We start from the raw sequence: 21,365 nt of genomic DNA on the forward strand, positions 1-21,365 counted from the left end.
AACGTAGAAAAAGATAGAAAAATGCCGATTAATTAATATCGGCTGTTATGAGCCTTTAATTGCTCTTAGGTTGCTTGCTGCTACTCTGCAAGCTATTCAGGAATTCTTTTAGTGGGCGAGATACTGTCCAGCTTCTTTTTTAAATTCCTGGATAAGTTCACGCTTGTCTTTGCGTGATGTTTTTCTTATTATACTCTTCATGTATAATTGCGCTATTTGGAAGATTTCATTTGCGGGGCTATCACTAGCATCCATCGCATCAGAGTCCGGGTTTACTGCCACTAAATCACGTTGGTCTAGTCCGGGTGTCTTGTTGATTTCTTCCGTGGGTAGTGCGCTGGCTCCACCCGTCTTGCTTACGGTATGCAGTGGGCTCGGGCTGTGCCGAGGATGGACGTCGATCGGTCGGGGCTGCTCACTCGCCCCGTCTGTCGCCTTGTGTTTCGCTTCAGCACTGCGTTGGAGGTCCGTAGATCGGGACTTGTGTTTTTCAGCTGATACACGCTGAATTACGAGTTCCGTTGGGAGGTCCGTAGAGCTGGCTCGGCCAATCGCATTCTTTTCCTTCATTTTTTGAGCGTCCAGCGAAATTTTCTTTTTTCGCTCATTAAATTTGCGTAATACACTTCGTCAACACAATTTAACAACACAACACGAACACAAACACGAGTTAACAAATCTACGTAAGGGACAGTCGCACTATTTGGAGCTCTTCGACGACGTCAGTTTCATAACGTTCTATCGAGGATCTGCGGAGAAGCCACGAATCCCCAGCGTTTGTCATCCCGGGTAAGTCAATTGGGATTATGCGCTATTTTTCATGATGGTCAGATTTTGTCCGGCAATCCGTCCCGTTGATGGCGGCAATATAGATGATAAGTTTTGTTATATTAGAGATAATTTTGCCCGGTTGTTTAATGAAAATCTAGAGGAACTGATTAGTATTATTGAACCCTGGTTGGGATTTTTTATGATGCTCAACTTAATCTATATCCAATTGAGGATGCTGATTGTGAAACGGCCGAGAAGTTTGATAACATTTTGTCTCTGTTCTCTCATCATCTAAACAGTGACGAAAGTTTCCAGCAGGACCCCTCTGCGGCTCTAGTGACAGGCCTTTGCGAGTTCTTTGAATTTATTGCCCTCAAACCATGTTGTCATATTCTTGCTCTTGAATTTCGCAAGAGACCCAAAATAGACAAGTCCCCAGAAAGCATTGCTCGAAAATTGGATACCTCTCGTAAGAGGAAAAGGCTGCATGTAATCAGCCCTTCCCCAGAAAAGAAGACTTTAGCTTTTGCTATAGATTCTGATGATACGCAAGATTCTATTATATGCTATGAAGGAGATATTACTGCTAGCCCTAATTCTAGCGTGGGGACCGCTAATATGGGTGGTGAAAAAGGTTCGCAGGAGGACAATCACATAATATCGCAGGAGGATAGCCCTCCCATAATTCCTAGAGTGGGTACTTCTCCAATTATCCCGTCCCCTCGACGAAGTACCCTGATGTCTAGTGAGGTACTGGATTCTGAAATTAACAATCCCAGGAGACTTAGTGAAGAGACTAATGAGGAGGCACCAACTCCTCCCATAATATCCAGTGGCATAAATAGTGTTGATCAATCACAGCGAAGGAGTTGCTCCCAGACTCTCCCGGAAGAGAATGTAAACATAAATAGTGGAGACATGCCCTCAGAGGTATTCGACACAGATGATAATGATGGTTTCACCCAAGTTAGTTATAAGAAGAGAAAAAGCAATAGCCCACCAATAGTTCTTTCTGAATGGGGCCCCAAATGGTTAAAAAATTATGCGGAGATTAGGAGAATGTGTGATTTCCCGCCGGAGTCTAAGTCAACTCCGACAACGGTGTCCATCAAAGTATTTTGTGAAAATGACTATAGGAAAGTTACTAGATACTGTAATGAGAAAAATTTCAAATTTCATACTTTCCAAATGGAAAGTGAGAGGAACCTCAAAATAGTGATTAGAGGACTCCCTGTGAATGTGCCCCCTGATGATATAGCGGAGGATATCATGTCACAAGGGCATGAGGTTATTAAAGTAGCAAAAATGAAAAACTACAGGACGGGTTATGACTACCCACTATACCTTGTTGAATTCTCAATCAAGGATAAAGAGATATTTAATATTACAGAGATTGCTGGGATACCTGTACAAATTGAAAGGTATAAAGGAAACAGGAATACCCTGCAATGTAGAAATTGTCTTATCCTAGGGCACACATCGGTGTCTTGCAAAGAAAGATCACGTTGCGCCTTTTGTGCGCAACTGCATAGTGGGCGGGACTGCCCTAATAAAGGCAACATCAATTTAAAGAAGTGTTTCTTGTGTAATGGTAAGCACTGTTCTACTTATGGGGGATGCCCTGTGAAACTGCATAGACAGCAGCAGGGATCAGGTAGGCTAGTTATTCCCTCCCTCCCAGCAATTATTAGAGATGACCCACTTATAAATCGGAGTAATAAAACCCGCTCTTTTGCTGAAGTGATCAGGGGAACGCCCATTGGGGACTGCGTACTAGCAGAAGAAGAAGAGGGAGATGCTCCCATGGAGATATCATCACACGTTCCACTTGTAAGACGAAATTCGTTTACGCCTCTCACTGAGAAACCCAACTCCTTGGCTTTCACTAAAATTTCTCACTACTATAACAAAAAGGGGGCACACCCTCTCTACAAGGGCTTCTCCTTGAAGCAACATGATTATGCCATTGAACTTGAGAAGGCATTGGATAGAAAGATGGCTAGCGACGTGCAAGAAATTGTGACAGAAATGGTCAAGGAGGTAGTGGAGAGACCCGCTGTAGTGGTAAACACATTTGATGTAAACAAACAAGACACGCCCACTTTATTAGAAAGGGGAGAGGAGGAACCTATTAATTCTATGGAATTCTCTCCCTCAGAGACTAATGTTAATTATGAAATTAAATCTATTATGTTATCCATGCAGAAAATAACAAATTGTTGTAAACCGCCCAAAGAGGTCGAAAGGACTCTCTCTGAAATCCTTCGTAGTCTCACTGAAGTTCTTAACTTCCTATCAAAAGGCACCAAAAATTAGTACAACAACAACAATGCCTACCTGTGGCCCTCCGAGGCCACTTACGATTTTCTCGTGGAATGCCACGAGTCTCAAACCCAGCATTAAAGAATTAACAGAGGCACTTGTAGAATATAATGTGGATGTTTTTCTCTGTCAGGAGACATGGCTCATACCAAGCGTCACTGTTAAAATTCCTAGATACCAGTGCGTCAGACGCGATCGACTTCATAATAGGGGGGGAGGAGTCGCTGCTTACATTCGTAACAACATTCCCTATGATGTACTTGAATTACCGAACTCTAATACTACTGAGGCGGTGGGAGTAACCATTTGTGTTAACAACACCAACATTAATATTGTTTCCCTGTATAAACCCCCCAACAATAACCTGGATTATAACTTGCTTACACATTTGTTTAACAAAGACACCCCCACTATTATAGCAGGAGACTGGAATCTACATCATACTGCCTGGAACTGTGACTACGATCAAAGGGCAGGCACTAAATTATTTCATTATTGTCAAAACAATGTTATTGATATCATTGCGACCAAGGACCCCACACACTTCCCATCATGCTCTCTGCAACGTGCTTCGGTCATTGATTTTGCGCTAGCGAAAAACATTGAATCGGCAATTTCGATCACATCCCCAGAGCTTGTTGATTCAAATCACAATCCGATTGTACTGCAACTTGATTTTCTAATCTCAAGGAAGATTCTTTACATTCTTAAGACTGACTGGGAAAAATTCACTAATGAACTCTTGGCTGTTCCAGTAATTAGTCTTCAAAATCCCACGGAGCAAGCAATAGATGACAGTGTTGCTTCCCTTACTGACGAGATTAATGGCGCCATCTGTCGTTGTACTATCAAAGTTAAAACTAGTGAGCATCAGTTTGGGCTCTCAAGGGAGCTATTGAACAAAATCAGGGCAAAGAACAAAGTTCGGAAGAGGTGGCAAAGGTTTAGAATCAGAAGTGACAAATTGCTTCTCAATAGCATGGAGAGGGAAATTAGGGCTGAGATCAGAGCATACACTCATGAGAGATTTAACTTTTTTATGCAGGAAGTCAACATTGCTGACGGCTCTCTCTGGAGGGCCCTTAAGATTTGCAAGCCGAAAGCCACAATTATTAGCAGAATTCACGGGCAAAGGGGTGGCGTTGTTTTTAATCCCCCTGATATTGCGGAAGCTTTTGCTGACACATTTGAAGAGCAATTTGCGCCGAATAACTTGCAACCCTCAACGACGAGGGAACAGATACAAGAATGTATCAGAGAATACACTGAGTCACACACACCCCCGGTTTTGGAATCGGCAGAAGTACCGCTTACTAACATGGAGGAAGTCAATGAGCTTATCAGAAAGCTCAGGAATAGAAAGGCTCCAGGGCGTGATAAGATCTCGAACCTTGCCCTTAAGGCCTTGCCCACGAACATCATAAGGTCTCTGGTCAATCTTTTTAACAACATGTTGCAGATTAATCATTTTCCTGAGATTTGGAAGATGGCCGTTATTAAGGCTATTCACAAACCGGGCACTGATCCGCTCTTCCCACAAAATTATCGCCCCATCAGTTTATTGTCTAATGTAGGGAAATTGTTTGAAAGAATTTACATCAAGAGGTTTAATAATTTCTGTAGTAACAATGCAATAATTCGACCGGAACAACATGGATTCAGGGGGGCGCACTCGTGTGTCACACAACTCCTTAGAACCACTGAGTTTATAATGGATGCTGTGAATCACAAAGAGTATGTGTGTTCTTTGGCTCTGGACTTTGCAAAGGCTTTTGACAGAACAAACCATGATACGCTTATCTATAAACTGATAAGGATGAATTTTCCTACGAAGTTTGTTTACTTTATACGAAACTACTTGAGTGGGAGGCAGTTCCAAGTACGAATAGGGGACGCACACTCGACCATTAGACCAGTCAGGGCTTCCGTCCCCCAAGGAAGTGTCCTAGGCCCTCAACTGTTTTCACTATATGTGAATGATTTTCCTGGTCCTCAAAGAGGTTTGCTAAGCCAATATGCTGATGTTTTAATCAGTACGAACTGCAGAGATGCACGCAAAGCATTTGATAACTTACAAGAAACTGTGGACGAAATAGACGATTACTGCAGAGACTCGGATATAGCGTTGAATCACTCGAAATGTAGCTTTATCTGGTTTCATAAAAGACACAATCCTCCTATGGGCCCTAATTACCATATAGAGCTAGGAAATGTCACACTTGCCCCGAAGCCACATATCAAATATCTAGGAGTGGTAATGGACAGAAAAATTAACTTCAAAGCTCACACTGAGCAAGTGAGAATGAAAGCTACAAAGAACCTAGGGATGCTAAACAAAATATTTTTCCCAAAGAGTGGTCTTTCTCTTAGAAATAAGCTACATCTATATAGAACAGTTATTCGTCCTATTATTTCTTATGCGTCGCCTGTATGGGCTTTTGCTACAAAGAAAAATATTCAGACACTTCAGATTTTTGAAAATAAAAATTTCAGAAAATTTACGGGTGCCAGTTGGTACATGAGGAACATAGACATACGGAGAGACATTCATATGGATTCATTTTTTGAGTATATAAAGAGACTTGCGGAGACCCAGTATGAAACTCTGAGAAACTCAGAGAATGCTCAGCTTGCTGAACTAGTTGACTATGATCCAGCGCTAATTTTCAGGTATGGAAGGCCGCAGAATCTTCTATATAGAACTTGGCAAGTGTAAATTTGTATATAGGAAATTTGTAAATACACTGTAGATATTTTTTCTCCTTAATTTTTCATTAATTGTATTTTACCTAATTGTATTTTATAAATTTGAAACATGTGTATAAGCCTTGTAGAGGATTTGCTCCCCCATATCAGAAATAGTCACTTTAAATATTGATAATAGATGGCGCCCTAACATTCATGGACATTGATACTTGTAGAAGGCAAAACAGTTAAAAATTAGAGTTCACTTCTATGATGTCACTTCAAATCGGCATGGTCGATTTTATTATTATTATTTATTGTTATCTTATCTTTAATCTATTTTTAACGGCCCTCAAAAGAAGTCTTGAGGTTTTTTCATGCTCAAAAAGATCGAGTACTGTTTTTTCTCGAAATAACATCTAAGCTTCAGAACGAACTAACCGGAACTGACCATTGTCATAGCGTATTAATCTCATGACTTACTCTTTCTTGTTTTCAGAAGGCGGCGGCGTTTTACCTGCGAAAATTGTGTTGTTATGAGCTTTGAATCCCGATTTTGTCCAACTTTTACACAACAAAACACACATTATACACCTCATGCACGTACACGATAGGTCACTTCCATAGTGACCCCCTAATAAGACCGGTAGAACGGCCATAGAATTTGTGTCGCGGAACCGGTAAAATAGGCTTTATTCAGCTCAGCTCAGTAATACACTTCGTGGAAGAAACGACGTGTTCGTATAATTTTTCCTTGATCTCCGGATTTCTTTGGGAGCGATGAATTCGTCATTTTGTTCCACCGTTGGGGAAGACGTTTGCTCCTGGAATTTTGTATATCATTTTTTGTAGACTTCGCATCCACGAAAGTTGCTCGTGTGGCCTTTCCCACAGTTTGAGCAGGTCGGGGTGTCGACTCCTTTAATATTGCCACAACTTTTCACGTCATGGTTCCCCGAACAAACCATACATTTCTGCGGTTGCTCGCACTCATCTCCTCGATGGCCCCAGATTTGACATCGATAACAGATGTTAATCGATTTCCGATTGGGGTTTCTGCGATATCTCGTGATCGATATATCGATGAGGAAAAGTTTTTTAAGTTCAAGGATTCTCCTTGAGTCTGGGTCGTCCTTCATATCGACCTTCCAGAGGGGTAGCGGTTTCCCTCTTATTCTTTTCCTCTGTGATTTGAGTTGAGTGACGTCTAGGGGTGAGAAGCCTTCATCACATAGTTCGTTTGAGATATCCTCTGCTGGGATCGCGGCAGTTAGCCCTCGTATAAGGACGCTGAGGGTAGGATCATCTGAGGCAGATCGTCTAGTGATTTTTGCATCACTATTTCCTATGTGATTTAGGATCGTTTCGTAGTCCTTGTGAGTGCAGAAGTCCATTTTGAATTCATCGCGCACTATTTTTGCTTTTACTGGGGCACAACACTGTTCTTTTATCACTTTGGAGATACTACGCCACTGACGGTCTGCGCGAGCTACAATGGTGTAGGTGACGCCGTTCGCCCCGCTTGTTGCTGGCTGTTCATTGCCTGGCTCGGGTTCATTTGGTACGGGTACATCCATTTCATCGTCGCTAGCACACGACTGGTAAGCCGACGCTGACCCATCTTGTGGTTCGCGGTCCTCTTGGGTGCCGATGACAGCGGTGGGGGGTTCATTCTTGCCGTCTTGGGTACGGGGGTGCTCCGGCTGTTCATTGCCGGTTTTCCCGTCGATCGATACCAGTGTGGGCGGGGCTTCATCATCGCTCTTTCCACGCGATTGGTCCGCTGTTGCTGGTTCGCTCGTCGGGGCGGGGCTTCCCTTACCGTCGGCGGCGGTGAAGACTTCATCTTTGGTCTGTTCGCCCACATCATTTTCCAGTTTCTCCCGGAGTTTCCGGTTCCTGGATTTGTGGTTGGTAGTTGTCATTAAACTGGGCCGTGTTTACTTCTTCCGGGGGCTCAGCAGTGCCCGGGTTCGGTGGTGATTCTTCTTGGTCCGGCTGGGCTTCAGAGTCCGGGACGGGATTCTTCCGCATGAATAACGGGATCTCGTCCCATTTCTTGGCCCGCTTCCAGATATGTTTGTTTATTTCGTTGTAGTAGTCCGTCCAGATGCCCTCGTTTTCGTCATCGTCGAAGAAGCAATCTGTACCGATGATGATAATTTGTTGCAAGTTCCACCTTAGTGACTGCTTGAACAGCGGCACTTCTGGGTCATCAGGACTTCCCATAATTTTGTTGTAGTCCTCCATTGCCTTCCTTAGAAAGTCGTCGCCCGTGCAATAAAACACTTCCGTGTCCGGGCGTCTGTTTCTGGGATGTGACTTATTCCAGCTGTGGAAGTGGTCCCTGATGGTCCCGAGGTAAGAGATGGCAGCCTTGTTCAGGTCAGCGTTGCGTGCTTTCCTTCTGCTATAGACCGCTAGCAGCTTGGCCCATTCTGCATTCTCGTTGTCCTCATCAAGAATCACTTCATGTAAGAAACAGACTGGTTGTGGAGCTAAGTTTTGTCTCGGTGCCATGTTATGAGATGGCTATCTTATCCGACTGAGTACGGATAGTGCCTAGCCCGATCTGTACTAATCTATCATATTACTTGATTAATCAACAAGTTTTTTAGGAGCTCATGTAGAGTGCATCCTCTCTCTCTCGTGTCTCGTTCGAGAGTCTGAAAAAAACACGTAGGGGGTGAACCTTGACCAATGATGTCAATATTAATACTAATTTGTACCTACGTAATCCTCATCACCCAATGGAAGGATCTTTCTTTGAAACCGGACAACCAATTAGAAATAGGGGGTTAGTGCCCCTCAAAACTTTACTTTTTGGAATCTTTGAAAAATTAAATTAGATTGATTAGTGCAAGCTAGAAATCAAGTTGAAAAAAAAAATGCAGTTACGATTTTTGTTTTTACACATTGCAATCGATGAGCATCAGGAGCGGCGATCATCCGTGATGAAAGGGATGGAGGAAAGGTAGGAAAGAAATTCTTACCACATTTTTAGTAAATTGTAGAGGTTTAGTTAAAACCTAAATTAGGAGGAATTAACAGGGGGCAGATGGCGAAATTAGGTATAAAAAGTGATTAAAGAGAGAGTTATTCCAACATCAAGTTAAAATTATTATAATTGAACATATAGTATTCTGTCTATGTATTATGCAGATTTTGGTATCGTGGAAATGGATTTTTTAATTGACTTTTATTTGTGTAAATATAACTCGTTCTTTTCAAATGATCATTTGGTTAAATATTAAATGCTATTGAAATTTAACTGATTCCTTCTTTTCATGAGTCATCGTTTTATTCTAAATGTATATTGGACCACTAGGAGCCTGGGTTAATCTAGATAATTACATATATACATATTCTTCCAGTGGTTCGATATAACACTTATAGTATAATCGCCTTCATTCTAAGATGCGGAATTGTCATTTCCTTCAATACACATAAATTTAAATTTTTTATTGCTATCTCTTTGCAAGTTGTGAGATTCAGTCATGATTGTTTCATTTTCTTGCTTTTAAAATTTAATATTGTTGGCTAAAGACTTTAATTTTCCCCGTCAAGAAGTCAGGGAAGTGAATATTCTGTTCTATAGGACTAGTATATTACTAATTATTAAAGAATATTTATAATAAAAATAAGAATTAATCTCAAGTTATTTATAATTATTTATATTATAAAAAACATTATTATATATAAATATTCTTGAGAATATTCTCTGCGACTATTATAAATAACTGTAGAATATTCTCGTTATTTATAATATAGTAATCCTTCCAGAGAATATTCTTCCAAAGATTATTCTCGAAAATTTTACATCTATAGCTTCCACTTGTCCACTGCCTGTTCCAGAGCCACCAAATTCATGTCCCCATCTACGCACATTCCGTATTCAAAAAAAAAGATTTGACGTTATCGGATGGGATCTTTGAGACGTTGCTGAAAATCAAATTGCAATTCAAACTCAATTCTAAATGTTCCAAATGATCTGAATTCTTTACCAGACTGCTCACGTGCAATCCATGGAAATCACAATTGTTGGCTTTCAACACTGTCAAATCTTTGAGCCCAGAGCAATCATTTTCACTTGTCGTAACAAGCTCCCATCCGCTTAAGTTCAGTTTTTGTAATGGGGGGCATCGACTCGCTAATTTATAGATCGGAAACTGGGAATTCTGATTGCTGATTGTGATTCCACTCAAATATTTCGTGACGTGCATTTAGCAGCGATTTCTATAAAAAGCTGTTCGCTGTTCTTTATTCTGCAAAAATTAAAGCTCAGATGTTTCAATTTCAGTCGAGTTCTTTGAGCGTTATTGAACATTATTGAATCTCAAAACTTCCATGCTAACGTTCCAGATTCGGCAATGTTTAGCTACGATTATCATCGTAGTAAATATACACGTCGTAGTAATATACACGTCGATAATATTGTCTGAAATTATAAGAGGTTTGAGGTCGTGATTGTTTGAGAGCTCGGCTCGTAGGGGGTTGGGGTCGAGTTAAACTAGGAAATCATCATCAGCTGGGTCACTGATATGCGCTATCAGGAGGCTCTGGGTGTGGCGTAGTAATCCTCTATTCGAAAGAGACGTAATTTCGCAAGTCGATGGTTTCTCACAGCAAAAGCGTCGACGAAAAGTTCCACCAGATTTTGCTCACTGACACGACGTTCCTTGAGAATTTTATGTGTCCCTCGGACTCGATGTAATGCGAGAAGATCTTCAGCAGCATTTCTGGGACAAAATCTCCAATGGTCGCCGTCATGACTGAATCCTGGGAACAGCTTTGGCAGAAGGGACATCCCAAGTTGGCAACTTTTTCCGACGATAAGTTGCCAACGTAACATAATGGCGCTGGGTTGCCGTTGTTCTAGATATTATCCTGATGTCGCCAGTTGATTCTTGTTTTTTCTCGGCCACAGTGCCTCTTTTAAAATTTCAAACGGCTATTTTTTGTTTTTATACTATGCTTTTCCGATTTTTGTATATAAATATACCAGGTTGTACCTTTAATATTTATTACTTTTTTGCATACCCTGATCGATTTATTATTTAAACTATTGTGAGGGTTTTCTGTGAGGGTCTAATTGGTTTATTTTCATCCGGGGTTTTATTTTTTAAACAACAGGAAGGACTGTTGTTTATTTAAAATGGATACCTTATGTTGTTTTGATGATTATTATTATATTTAAGTAGTTTTTACGCAGCGGTATGACGTAATTTTTTCGGCACTCTCACTGACGATGGACCTTCCCGTCTCACCATTTTCCCTCCCTCCTCCTTTTCGATGGGGATTTTCTTTTTGATGATAATGCTGATGCTTCACCGCTTTTCTTTTTTCCTTCGGTTGATGATGCTATTTTCTTTCTCGCTACCCACTAGTGTTCAAATAGTAAATTATGCTGCTTCGATCTGGAGGCTTTCTATGCTATGAGAATTCAGGGAAGAGCCTGTACTAATTTTATAAACAAATATTCAAGATTTATAAGTTATTTATGAAATCAAATACGATTCAAAAAACGCCCAAATCCCACCGTCTTAGTGCAATGGCGTTATTCTTTTTTGCCCATCGTCTTCGGATCTTTATCTGACCGTAGGAGATTAAATACCAAAAATAAGAGAATACGCACACACTTCTCGTCTCTATCTTTTCTCCCCAATGGTATGTGTTTTGATGGCAAAAGCATGTCCATGTATGCATTGCCTCCCCAACACCTCTGTTTTCACTGTGGTTAGCCGATATATTCCTATTCCCCCCTCTATTTGTCAGAATGACGTCATCACCCTTTCTTATATGCTGAATTATCATGTTCCAACACGTACAACTTTTTTTTCACATTTGGGATCACGTAATAACCTCTTCTTGTTTATAGGAAGTGTTATTTTCCACTCTTTTTTTCAGTGTATACAAGTGATATCTTTTTCCTGATTATAAAATATATTATTTTCCACCAGGAAGCACTATAACTGATAATATTTTTGCCGCTAGATGGCGCCACCTATAGTGTAGTCTTCATCTCTTCCCCCGTTCTCATTCTCACGCTTTTTTCCGAATTTCGCACTTTTCCGAGCCAGACTTCTTGTCTCCTGACGGACTTGGTAACCGTAATTTAAAGCGGGACGTTTTTCATATGCAATGCATCGCTATTAATGTATATTTAAAAAATATACATTAGGGACGAGAGGAAAAATAAGTGCTCGGACCTTTTCCCCAAGAAAGCTTTCGTGAATATCCGCGCCCATGGGCGAAAAAAAACTAAGAATATTGCATACAGTAGTTGTGCTTGTTTCATGTGTTAAGGAAACAGATCTATACTCTGTTCGCTCTAACTTGGGTCTTGATGTAAATAAACCGCTGTACCAATTTTTGATATCATTCCGCATCCTTTATCTCTATTGGTTGTAATTTTGCCCGTTCCTTCATTACGTGTTCCGAACACGTGCGGTTTTTTTTTTCACTGTTCTCCAAATTTTGTTGAAATAAAAACTGTTGATAACACTAATTAAAATAGAAAGAGGTATATATCTCAAAAAAAAAAAAAATTCGATAAGGTATTCTGTCGTTATCATGGCATACTCCTCAAGAGTTGTGATGACAGGGCTCCAGTCTGGACATTGCCTGCGACAATTCTTGTCATTTTTTTTTATTTTTTCATGCTAAAAGTTTACTATATAGAAGGGCTGTTGAAAGGTTGGTCGGAGGCCCGCCAAAGATCACAGCCTGGGGGTTTTGCGGCAGGATGTGGGGCCCATGGTCGTTACAAAAGCTTGTGTGAGTTGTTTATTATTTTACGGCAGATGCTTTTTCTTATTACTTTTTTCTTCAGAATTTTACAGTTTTATTTCTGAGCTAATTTACGCCGTATGATTTTCCTGGGCCGGATATGCTACCAATTATAACGTGAAACAATTAACAACAAACAAACAACAACATTATGAAAAACCTTACCGTTGTGTTGCCGCTTTTTATTTTTCTTGCGGGTCTGTATAATTAAATATTTCATAATAATCCACGGGCTGTAGCAGTTCCAATTTGACGAGAGAGTCATCCACATTATTTCGTTTCTTTACTTCAACCTGTTGTTGATATCCTGTTTTTTGTCAAGACAATTTCGGTTTTTTATCCGTGCTTAGGTTGCGAGCCATGACCCAAACATCTAGCAGCAGGATCCCCTGGACTGGGATCCTTAATGGGCCCCCCAGGCCAGGCTTTCTCACGGGATCTATAGTGTCTGCCATAATGAGGCAAACTGAATCAAAAATGAGTATTGCTCTTTCGAACCAGATTTTCAAAATTTTACCTTCATGTCTTTGTGATAATCCTCAGACTTTTTCGGTTTGCCGCCTTCGACGAAAAAAATATTACTTCCTCCCAACAAGCTGTTCAAGCAGAAATGCAAATTCTTTTGAAATGCGTATATTCACCACGAACGATAAGTGACCGCCCCCTCCCCCCACCCTTATCCAGTGTACGTCAAAACGTGTGGGTGAGAAAAAAATCTTGTTGACAGCAACTTTGTTTATAGGAGTCCAGAGCAGCTGCAAAGAAATGAATTTTCAAATGGCTCTGCCAAAGAAGATAGACACGCATATTTCATTAATGTCATCAAATGATAAAGAAGAAAGCTCTTATTCTTGCAATACCTCTTGAAGAAGCGTATACAAGTGTATATCAAATCTGTTTGCGAATAGGAGTAATAATAATAAAATGAAACTTCCGTTTAAAAAGGGGACGGTAATGTTTGAGTGAGAAAGGCGTATCCTGTCAACACCCACCCTGAAGACATAGCAGCAAAAACCCTTTGAGCGATCTTTAAAAAATTTTTTTTTCCCGTCTTCCAGATAACTTTGGAATAATATGGAATATATATACATATTTTAAAAAAAAATAAAAATTATGAGGTATTTTATGGTATCAGGGGCAAACGACAAAGAACTATATTTTTGGCGGTGTTGCACCGTAAGAAAAGATGAAATGTTCTTCAACCAATCATTTTGGGCAATCGCACACGTGCTTTTATTTACATCAGGACCCAAGTTAGAACGAACAGAGATTAGGTTCTTACTATTAAACATAAAGGCGACATTTGGGATGTTTCTTTGCTAAAGGTGTCAGTCCTTTCTACATACTTTAACGCCCATGGACCGTGGGACAAGCTCATTGAGTCCATGCCAAAGACACGTGACATGTAATCGTACAATCCAATGAAGAGTTGGCTTATGCTAATTAACTGTAAAGCCCGCAAGATGACCGATTTGACTATTATTAGTTTGCTTTTTTTTCGTGTCGCATGACTTATGACCCTCCATACAAGTGATCAATTTTTCTTCTCTCCTGATTTTGAAAGTGTGGATAAGCAATTTTTTGGTCAAAATAGTTCGTAATGCGATTGAGTTTCTGTTTCATAAAATAAAGTTCATTAAAATATTCAAATACAAAATTTGTAGAAAAATTTTATTGTCGTCAAAAACTTTTCAGTGCTACGGCATACCCAAATACAAAAATAGAACAATCATCTGATCTGGAAAGGTACAAAAAAACATGTACACACGATCTTCGTTAATATTCTCAAGGTATCCAACTGCAATTCTCAGCACTTTTTTTTTTATAAAATTGTACTAGATAGACACTGAACTTTAATAAACAATTTTTGATAGGAAATGTCTTCAGACGGTGAAAACATTAGCACATTTTGAACTACCTTCACTTCTAGACCCAATTTCAAGCAAAGTTAATGTAATACAATTCGATGTACGATTGCAAAAACATTCTATATGATGAAATTTTTTGTTATTTTCATAGTACATTCAGCAAGCGTAGATGCAGGTTGTGAACCAAAAATTAAAGGACTGTATGGTATGCTCATAAGTTATAACTAAAATCAGTTGATGTAGGCTACGCGGGAATTTTTTGAAATTTCATTTTACATATATCGTGTGTAAAACATTGTAATGAGACAAATACGTATGTTAGACATTAGAGATTTTGGTTCATAACCTTCACGATATATGGCAGATTATTATATTAAGATTTTGTAATGAAAAATCAATAGATTTTTAGGAATCATGTTTCAAACTCAAATAAAATGTCCAAAATACCATCCTCCGTATGTAACATGTTCAAAGTTTTTATTCATAGATTACTTGATGTAAAACCACAACATTTACGTGGGCGTATTTTCGGTTCCAATAATCCTACAAACAAAACAAGGCCTGTTTTGGAATCGAAGAAGATGGGGTGTTTATAAAAATGAATAATACAGGGTATATAGGTTAAGGGTCATTCAAGCATTACGTCAGCATCGGGAGGGGGGGGGGTTTCGGATTTGCTGAATTTTGATGACGGGTGGGGGGAGGGGGGGTTTGAAGGTTGCTTACGTCATCAACCACCCCTTTTTGAAGATATGAAATATTCTAAGCTGCTGACAGGGGGGAGGATCAGTGTTTTGCTGACTTTTGCTGGCAAGAGAGGGTCAAAAATGGCTGAAAATCTGCTTACATAATACTTGAATGGCCCCTTACAGGGCACTGTCAATTGGGGCATTGCCCCTGGACCCCGAACTAAATGGGGGCCCCACGAAAGTTTACATTTCTTTTGCCTAATAGTAAGTTTTTCAAGAGGAGGCCCCAAAGAAAAGTCTGCCCCGGCGGCCTCGAGAAGGCACACTACGGCTTTCCTGGTATTATAACATATTACTGGCGAACTGAACACCCAACAAACATACTTCCAATTAGAAAAAGTATTCAAATAACGTGTAATACTCAGATTGTTATTCATGTTACAAGGGGTTCTGTAGTTATCAAAACAAAAATTTTAAATTTTTATGCGGACATCCCGTGCTCATGCAGCACCTCCTAGAGATAGAAGGCCTCTGCGCTGTTCGCCATAAACGTCATTCAGATTTCCTAGCAAGTTTGCCACATTTTGAAATACAGCATCCTATTTCGTTTCATCTTATTTTAGCGTAGAATCTTTCTGATTTGCTCACAAATACCGCATAGTGATTGAATGTGGGGCATAGAAATCGCTAATTCTGAGCCCGATCATTTCTTTTCGTCACAATGATGATACTGGCACGAGTAGGGAATTTTTTTCTCATGAATATTCTGAGGGAAAATGGACTACTTACTGACGTCACAAGCAGACTGCGGAGGCCTTCTATCTCTAGGAGTTGCTGGCTCATGACCCCAAATACAAAGTTGTTGTCCCGTCTCTCTTGATGTCAACAAGAAAAATTTCGCGGTTCCAAGTGCAATATTCACTCAGATATTCGATTTCAAAAAACGGAAGAAAGTTGTGGAAAAACATTAAATGCGGGTATATAAAGTGATTTTTCCCCATTTAACGCTGTTTCTCCCAACTTTCCTCCGTTTTTGGATTCAAATATCTCAGTGAATATTGCACTTAAAAGTGTGGAATTTTTCTTATCAGAATAGATAGGGAACAACTTTGTAATTGGGTTTTTGAGCACAGGGTGTCCATATAAAAAGTTTTATTTCATTTTAATACCTATAGAACTTCTTGCAACATGAATTACATATCTCAGTATGTGAAATATCTGAGAATGACATACCACGTTATTTGGATACTTATTCTAAGTGGAAGTATCTCTATGATTAACGGTTCGCCAGTAAAAAGTCATAATGCAAACGCCCTGTTATGTGTGTGTAATTTTATTCTAAACTGGTGTTTTAAACATATTCGAACGCCTCAATATGATATGTACGATTACCAAAGTTATCATGTATCACGTAAGGAATCCCCAGGAAAGATGCAATTAAGGTTATCCCATGAAAACAGTTTAAAATGTGAGAAATATCCCATTGTAACATTTAAAATGTTTATCATAATTCTGAAGTCATCGATGAATATCTCAATTCCGAAATATGCCTAATCTTTTTAAATATTAATATTAACTAACATATTATTCTAATTTATACGCTCACATATATTAGAATTGCATTATATACCATAACATACAAAAGGTATATTTTTTACAACTTTCTGAGCGTGCATATTAGCTAGTATATATGCTCATAAAGGTGTACAAAAACTATAGCCAGGGCCAGAAGTGGAGGGGCAACTGCCCTGGGAGGAAAATTTAAAGAAATAACAAATATACTGTCATGAGTGAGATAGATGGCTTTTTACTCAGCCCGAGATATCAAGGAAACAGTTATTTTCTGGATATGGTGCTGAGGTGAACTCGGAAAGGAAAGTCATCACGTCTCCGCCAGAACTCGAACCCAGGCCCTCTTGCATACCGGGCAAGCATGCTACCATCTACACCACTGGAGACATGACCTTGCCTTCCTTTATTTCACGCCCTATGGCGTGAGGCGCTGAAGTAGAGGCATTAGTAGCCTCTCTTAACTTCGACTTTTCTTTCCGAGTTCACCTCAGCATCATATCCGGAAAATAACTGTTTCCTTGATATCTCGGGCTGAGAAAAAAGCCATCTCTAAAAATTTTCACTCTAAACCGTCCCACCCGGGGGCCATTTCCTGAAGTTAAGAGAGGCTACTAATGCCTCTGGAAGAGGATTTTTTTTCATATGCGTGTACTTATTCTCTCCCCCTGTTTATCACTTGAAAGAGGTGCAAGTTCTTCCAATGAAGCATCGTGGTAAGACCAGCAACGATTTACAAATTTGAAAAAAAAATCTAGGCCCCGGAACAATTTTTTAGGAGCCAAACATTTTTTTTCCTGAGAAAAACCGTTGCAAAACAATGGGATTTTTTTTAAACTTCTAAAAAACGTAGTGACTCATTCCCATGTTCGTACATATGCGGATATAAGTTCCAAAAGTTTTATGTAGTTCTCGGACTAGAACTAGTCCCTGGTTAGGATATATTCTCATGCTAAGCTATTTGCTTGACACCGCCTATTTCATTTTAACTCCTTTCAGAATGAATCAATTTGTGTTTCTTCAGATGCAAATTGGTTAAAAACTTCTGGTAACAAAATTCACATTGATGGGGCTTCCCTTCAGTGTGAATTATTTTGTGTCGGTTTAAACTGCGAAGGTGAGAAAATGTTTTACCACAGATTTCACACTTGTATGGCTTCTCTCCACTATGGACCCTATTATGTGATTTTAAACTGCCAAGTTGAGAAAATTTTTGACCACATATTTGACACTGGTGTGGCTTTTCTCCAGTGTGAACTCTTTTGTGCATGTTTAAATCACCTACACGAGTGAATGTTTTACCACACATATCACATTCATGTGGCTTTTCCCCAGTATGGAGCCTATAGTGAAATTTTAAATGGACAAGTTGAGAAACCTTTTTTCCACAGATTTCACACTCGTGTGGCTTCTCTCCAGTATGGAGCCTATAGTGAAATTTCAAATGGACAAGTTGAGAAAAGGTTTTACCACAGATTTCACACCCGTATGGCTTCTCTCCTGTGTGGACTCTTTTGTGTTTATTTAAAGTGTGTGCTCGAGAAAATTTTTTACTACAGATATCACACTCATGAGGCTTCTCTCCTGTGTGAACTCTTTTGTGTATGCTTAAATCCCCTACTTGAGAAAATGTTTTGCCACAGATTTCACACTCATGTGGCTTTTCTCCAGTGTGTACTTTTATGTGCCTATTTAAAGTGCCCGCTAAAGAGAATGTTTTACCACAGACATCACACTTGTGTGGCTTCTCTCCTGTGTGGAATTTTACGTGAATCATTAAACTACTACTTTGAGAAAATGTTTTATGACAGACACAACATTCGAATGGCTTTTCCCCAGTATGGACTCTTTTGTGAATATTTAAATGGTTACTTCGAGTAAATGTTTTATTGCATATTTCACATTCATGTGACTGCTCTCCAGTGTGGGTTCTTTTGTGCATATTTAAATTGCTATGGCTAGGAAACGTTTTACTACAAATATCACAAAATGTGGATGTTTAAATTACCAACAGGAGAAAATGTTTTACCAGATTTCACACTTGTGTGACTTTTTCTTGATGTGGACTGTTTCGTGTTGGTCAAACTGTAAATGTCAAATTTTTTTCATCACTGAATATCATTTATACGGCCTTTCTCCAGTATAGACCCTTATTTTGTTAAATTGCTTACTCGAAAAAAAACTATTTTATCACAGAATTCGCAATCATGCAGCTTCACCTATGTGTGGACTCTTTGATATCAGTTCAAATTGCTGATGTCGAAAAATGTTTCATCACAATTATATGGCTTCCCTCATATGTGGAAAGATTTGTGTATATTTATTTTTTGCAAAACAATTCTTTCCACAAAATTCACACTCATGTGGCATCTCCTTAGTGTGAATTTTTGTGTGCTTGTTTGAAGCATTGATCTGATGAAATGTTCTTCCACAGATATGGCCTCTCTTTGTGTTGATTTAAAAACTGCTTATTTCTGAAAATGTTTTAAGAACGATATCACACTGATGTGTGTTTTCTACAGTGCGGATATTTAAGTCTGATAGTTTAAGAACACTAGTCGAAATCATTCCTTTTCATCAATGTTCTTCTGCAACACTGACACTTGTGTGAGTTCTCTACTCACATAGTCTTAACGATGTGTTTGAATGGAGAGCAGACACACAAAATCGTTTATAATTTCTGCAATTCTTTTGAGGTCTGACGTTTTTCCAAAAATTTTCTCTGCATATCCTCTGGTAAAGCTTCTGCTGTTTTATCCTGGAGATGGGAATCTTCAATTATCTCTGCAAAAGGAAAAATATCATCATGATCAATGTAATGATCAGTAAATCATAAGAAAGTCTAGACCTATATTTTAAATCAAGGTTGGCAAGGTTTTATTCAATACGGTAAAACCCTTGGTATTCACCATACTGTCTGTCCGAAACACCTGCTTTTAAAACCATACATGAAAAATTAAAATCAAAGTAAAGATAATGGGACACACATATTCATAAAAAGAATGAAATGCCTACTAGCAAGAGGATCAAAGTAAAAGCAGAAGCTTCAAAAAAGAAAGGTAAAAGCAAAACCTTTCATCTGTATTAATAATGATCACCCTTTACTTGCAAGTAAATCCTCCTAATCTATGACTAAAAGTTGAACTGGAGTCCCCATAATGAAACCCCATAAAGGTGTACAAAAACTATAGCCAGGGCCAGAAGTGGAGGGGCAACTGCCCTGGGAGGAAAATTTAAAGAAATAACAAATATACTGTCATGAGTGAGATAGATGGCTTTTTACTCAGCCCGAGATATCAAGGAAACAGTTATTTTCCGGATATGATGCTGAGGTGAACTTGGAAAGGAAAGTCATCACGTCTCCGCTGGAACTCGAACCCAGGTCTTCTTGCATACCGGGCAAGCATGGTACCATCTACACCACTGGAGACATGACCTTTTACAACAGTCCGGGTTTTATTTAACCCCTGATTCATTTATTTTTATCCACAGTTCTATTTTTCAAACAATCTAGAGCTTATTTTTGTTCATACCATTTGCTTTATTGTTTTTTACTGTTTTCTATGCTGGCGATTTTTTTTTTTTTTTCTGGCGCACGTAGTGTCTGGCGGCTTTTTCTCGGGCCGTCGGACGTATTTGGCGCCGGAAAAAAAAGTCGCCAAAAATCGTCAACCTTTCCCTTATACCAAAGCTGTTTCCAAGATCCTTGACGTGTGTGGGGGACCAGGGAGGTCCTGAGCCAAACAATAAGAAATAATAAAAATTTCTTTCATTAATATAATATATATATATTTTTATAATAATAACGTGATCCTCACGTATTCCCAAGGGATCAGCATGATCCATCCAGGGAATTTGTTAGTGTGTAAAAATTTCATAAAACAATGAATATAAATATATATATATATATATAATATATATATATACTATGTAACTATAAAAAACTATATATATATATATATATATGCCTTTTTTCTAAAAGAAATTGATGACTTGATGCTACCAAAAATACCCTTTTGAGCACAGGTTTTTTCATTTTTTTGGCAATTAAAAAACGAAATTCCAAGAGATTCTTTCACGTGACCAGAGCGTGCTTGTTAAGAGAGAGCCAATGTACAAAGTAAAGTAATAATAATAATACATATAAGAATATACATTGAGGCTCTACAGATTTAATTCAAATGTGTGTATATATTATGTAGCAAAATTTTTATAAAATAATTTGAACTCAGGGGACCCTCCAAAAACATATTATTTCCCCTCCCAGAACGGTAAAAAAATATACTAATAATCTGCTGACCTGTCGTCGAATGTGAACTTGACCACAAATGAATCCGCCCAAGGAATTAGTGAATCCGAGCAAGGTGGAATCCTAATTGAATCCCTTGATTGCAAGGTATGACCATTTAACGATCAACATCGACGAGAGCACCACTTCGACATCAGTGACTGTCAGGTAAACATTGTCGTCTGTAACTGCACTTCACTCTCGAGATAAACAAAGTTAGTAGTGGTTGTTACAGTTTTTTTAAATTAATACAAAGTAATTGTTTTTTTTCCATTGTTTATGACATTGCTTTGCTCAAACTTTCCAATTTCATCTCCATTAAACGTTCTTTAATATTGTTTTTGTCAGGATGAATTGAATCGAATTTCTTTAAAATAGTTTTCG

At 39.0% G+C, this 21,365-nt stretch overlaps 1 protein-coding gene across 2 annotated transcripts in view; it reads right to left on the minus strand.

Moving 5' to 3' along the window:
• LOC149065135 (uncharacterized) overlaps positions 1–21,164 on the minus strand; it is a 237,526-nt gene extending 216,362 nt beyond the window's left edge. Inside the window, exons 1-2 of one of the 2 annotated variants that reach the window (XM_089254339.1) lie at positions 20,994–21,164; positions 15,120–19,477 (exon numbers count right to left, since the gene is read on the minus strand). In XM_089254339.1, the coding sequence (XP_089110465.1) occupies positions 17,679–18,635 (957 nt within the window). In that variant the 5' untranslated portion in view covers positions 18,636–19,477; positions 20,994–21,164 and the 3' untranslated portion in view covers positions 15,120–17,678. Of the gene's footprint in view, positions 1–15,119; positions 19,478–20,993 lie in introns of those variants that run through there. The other variant, XR_016195656.1, reaches the window with a different exon arrangement.
• Between the last annotated feature and the right edge of the window lie 201 nt (positions 21,165–21,365).

This window comes from Pholcus phalangioides, unplaced genomic scaffold (assembly GCF_987345545.1).
Source record: "Pholcus phalangioides strain wild (caught in Gottingen) unplaced genomic scaffold, Ppha-v1.0 ptg000041l_1, whole genome shotgun sequence".
In the NCBI taxonomy this organism is placed as follows: domain Eukaryota; kingdom Metazoa; phylum Arthropoda; class Arachnida; order Araneae; family Pholcidae; genus Pholcus; species Pholcus phalangioides.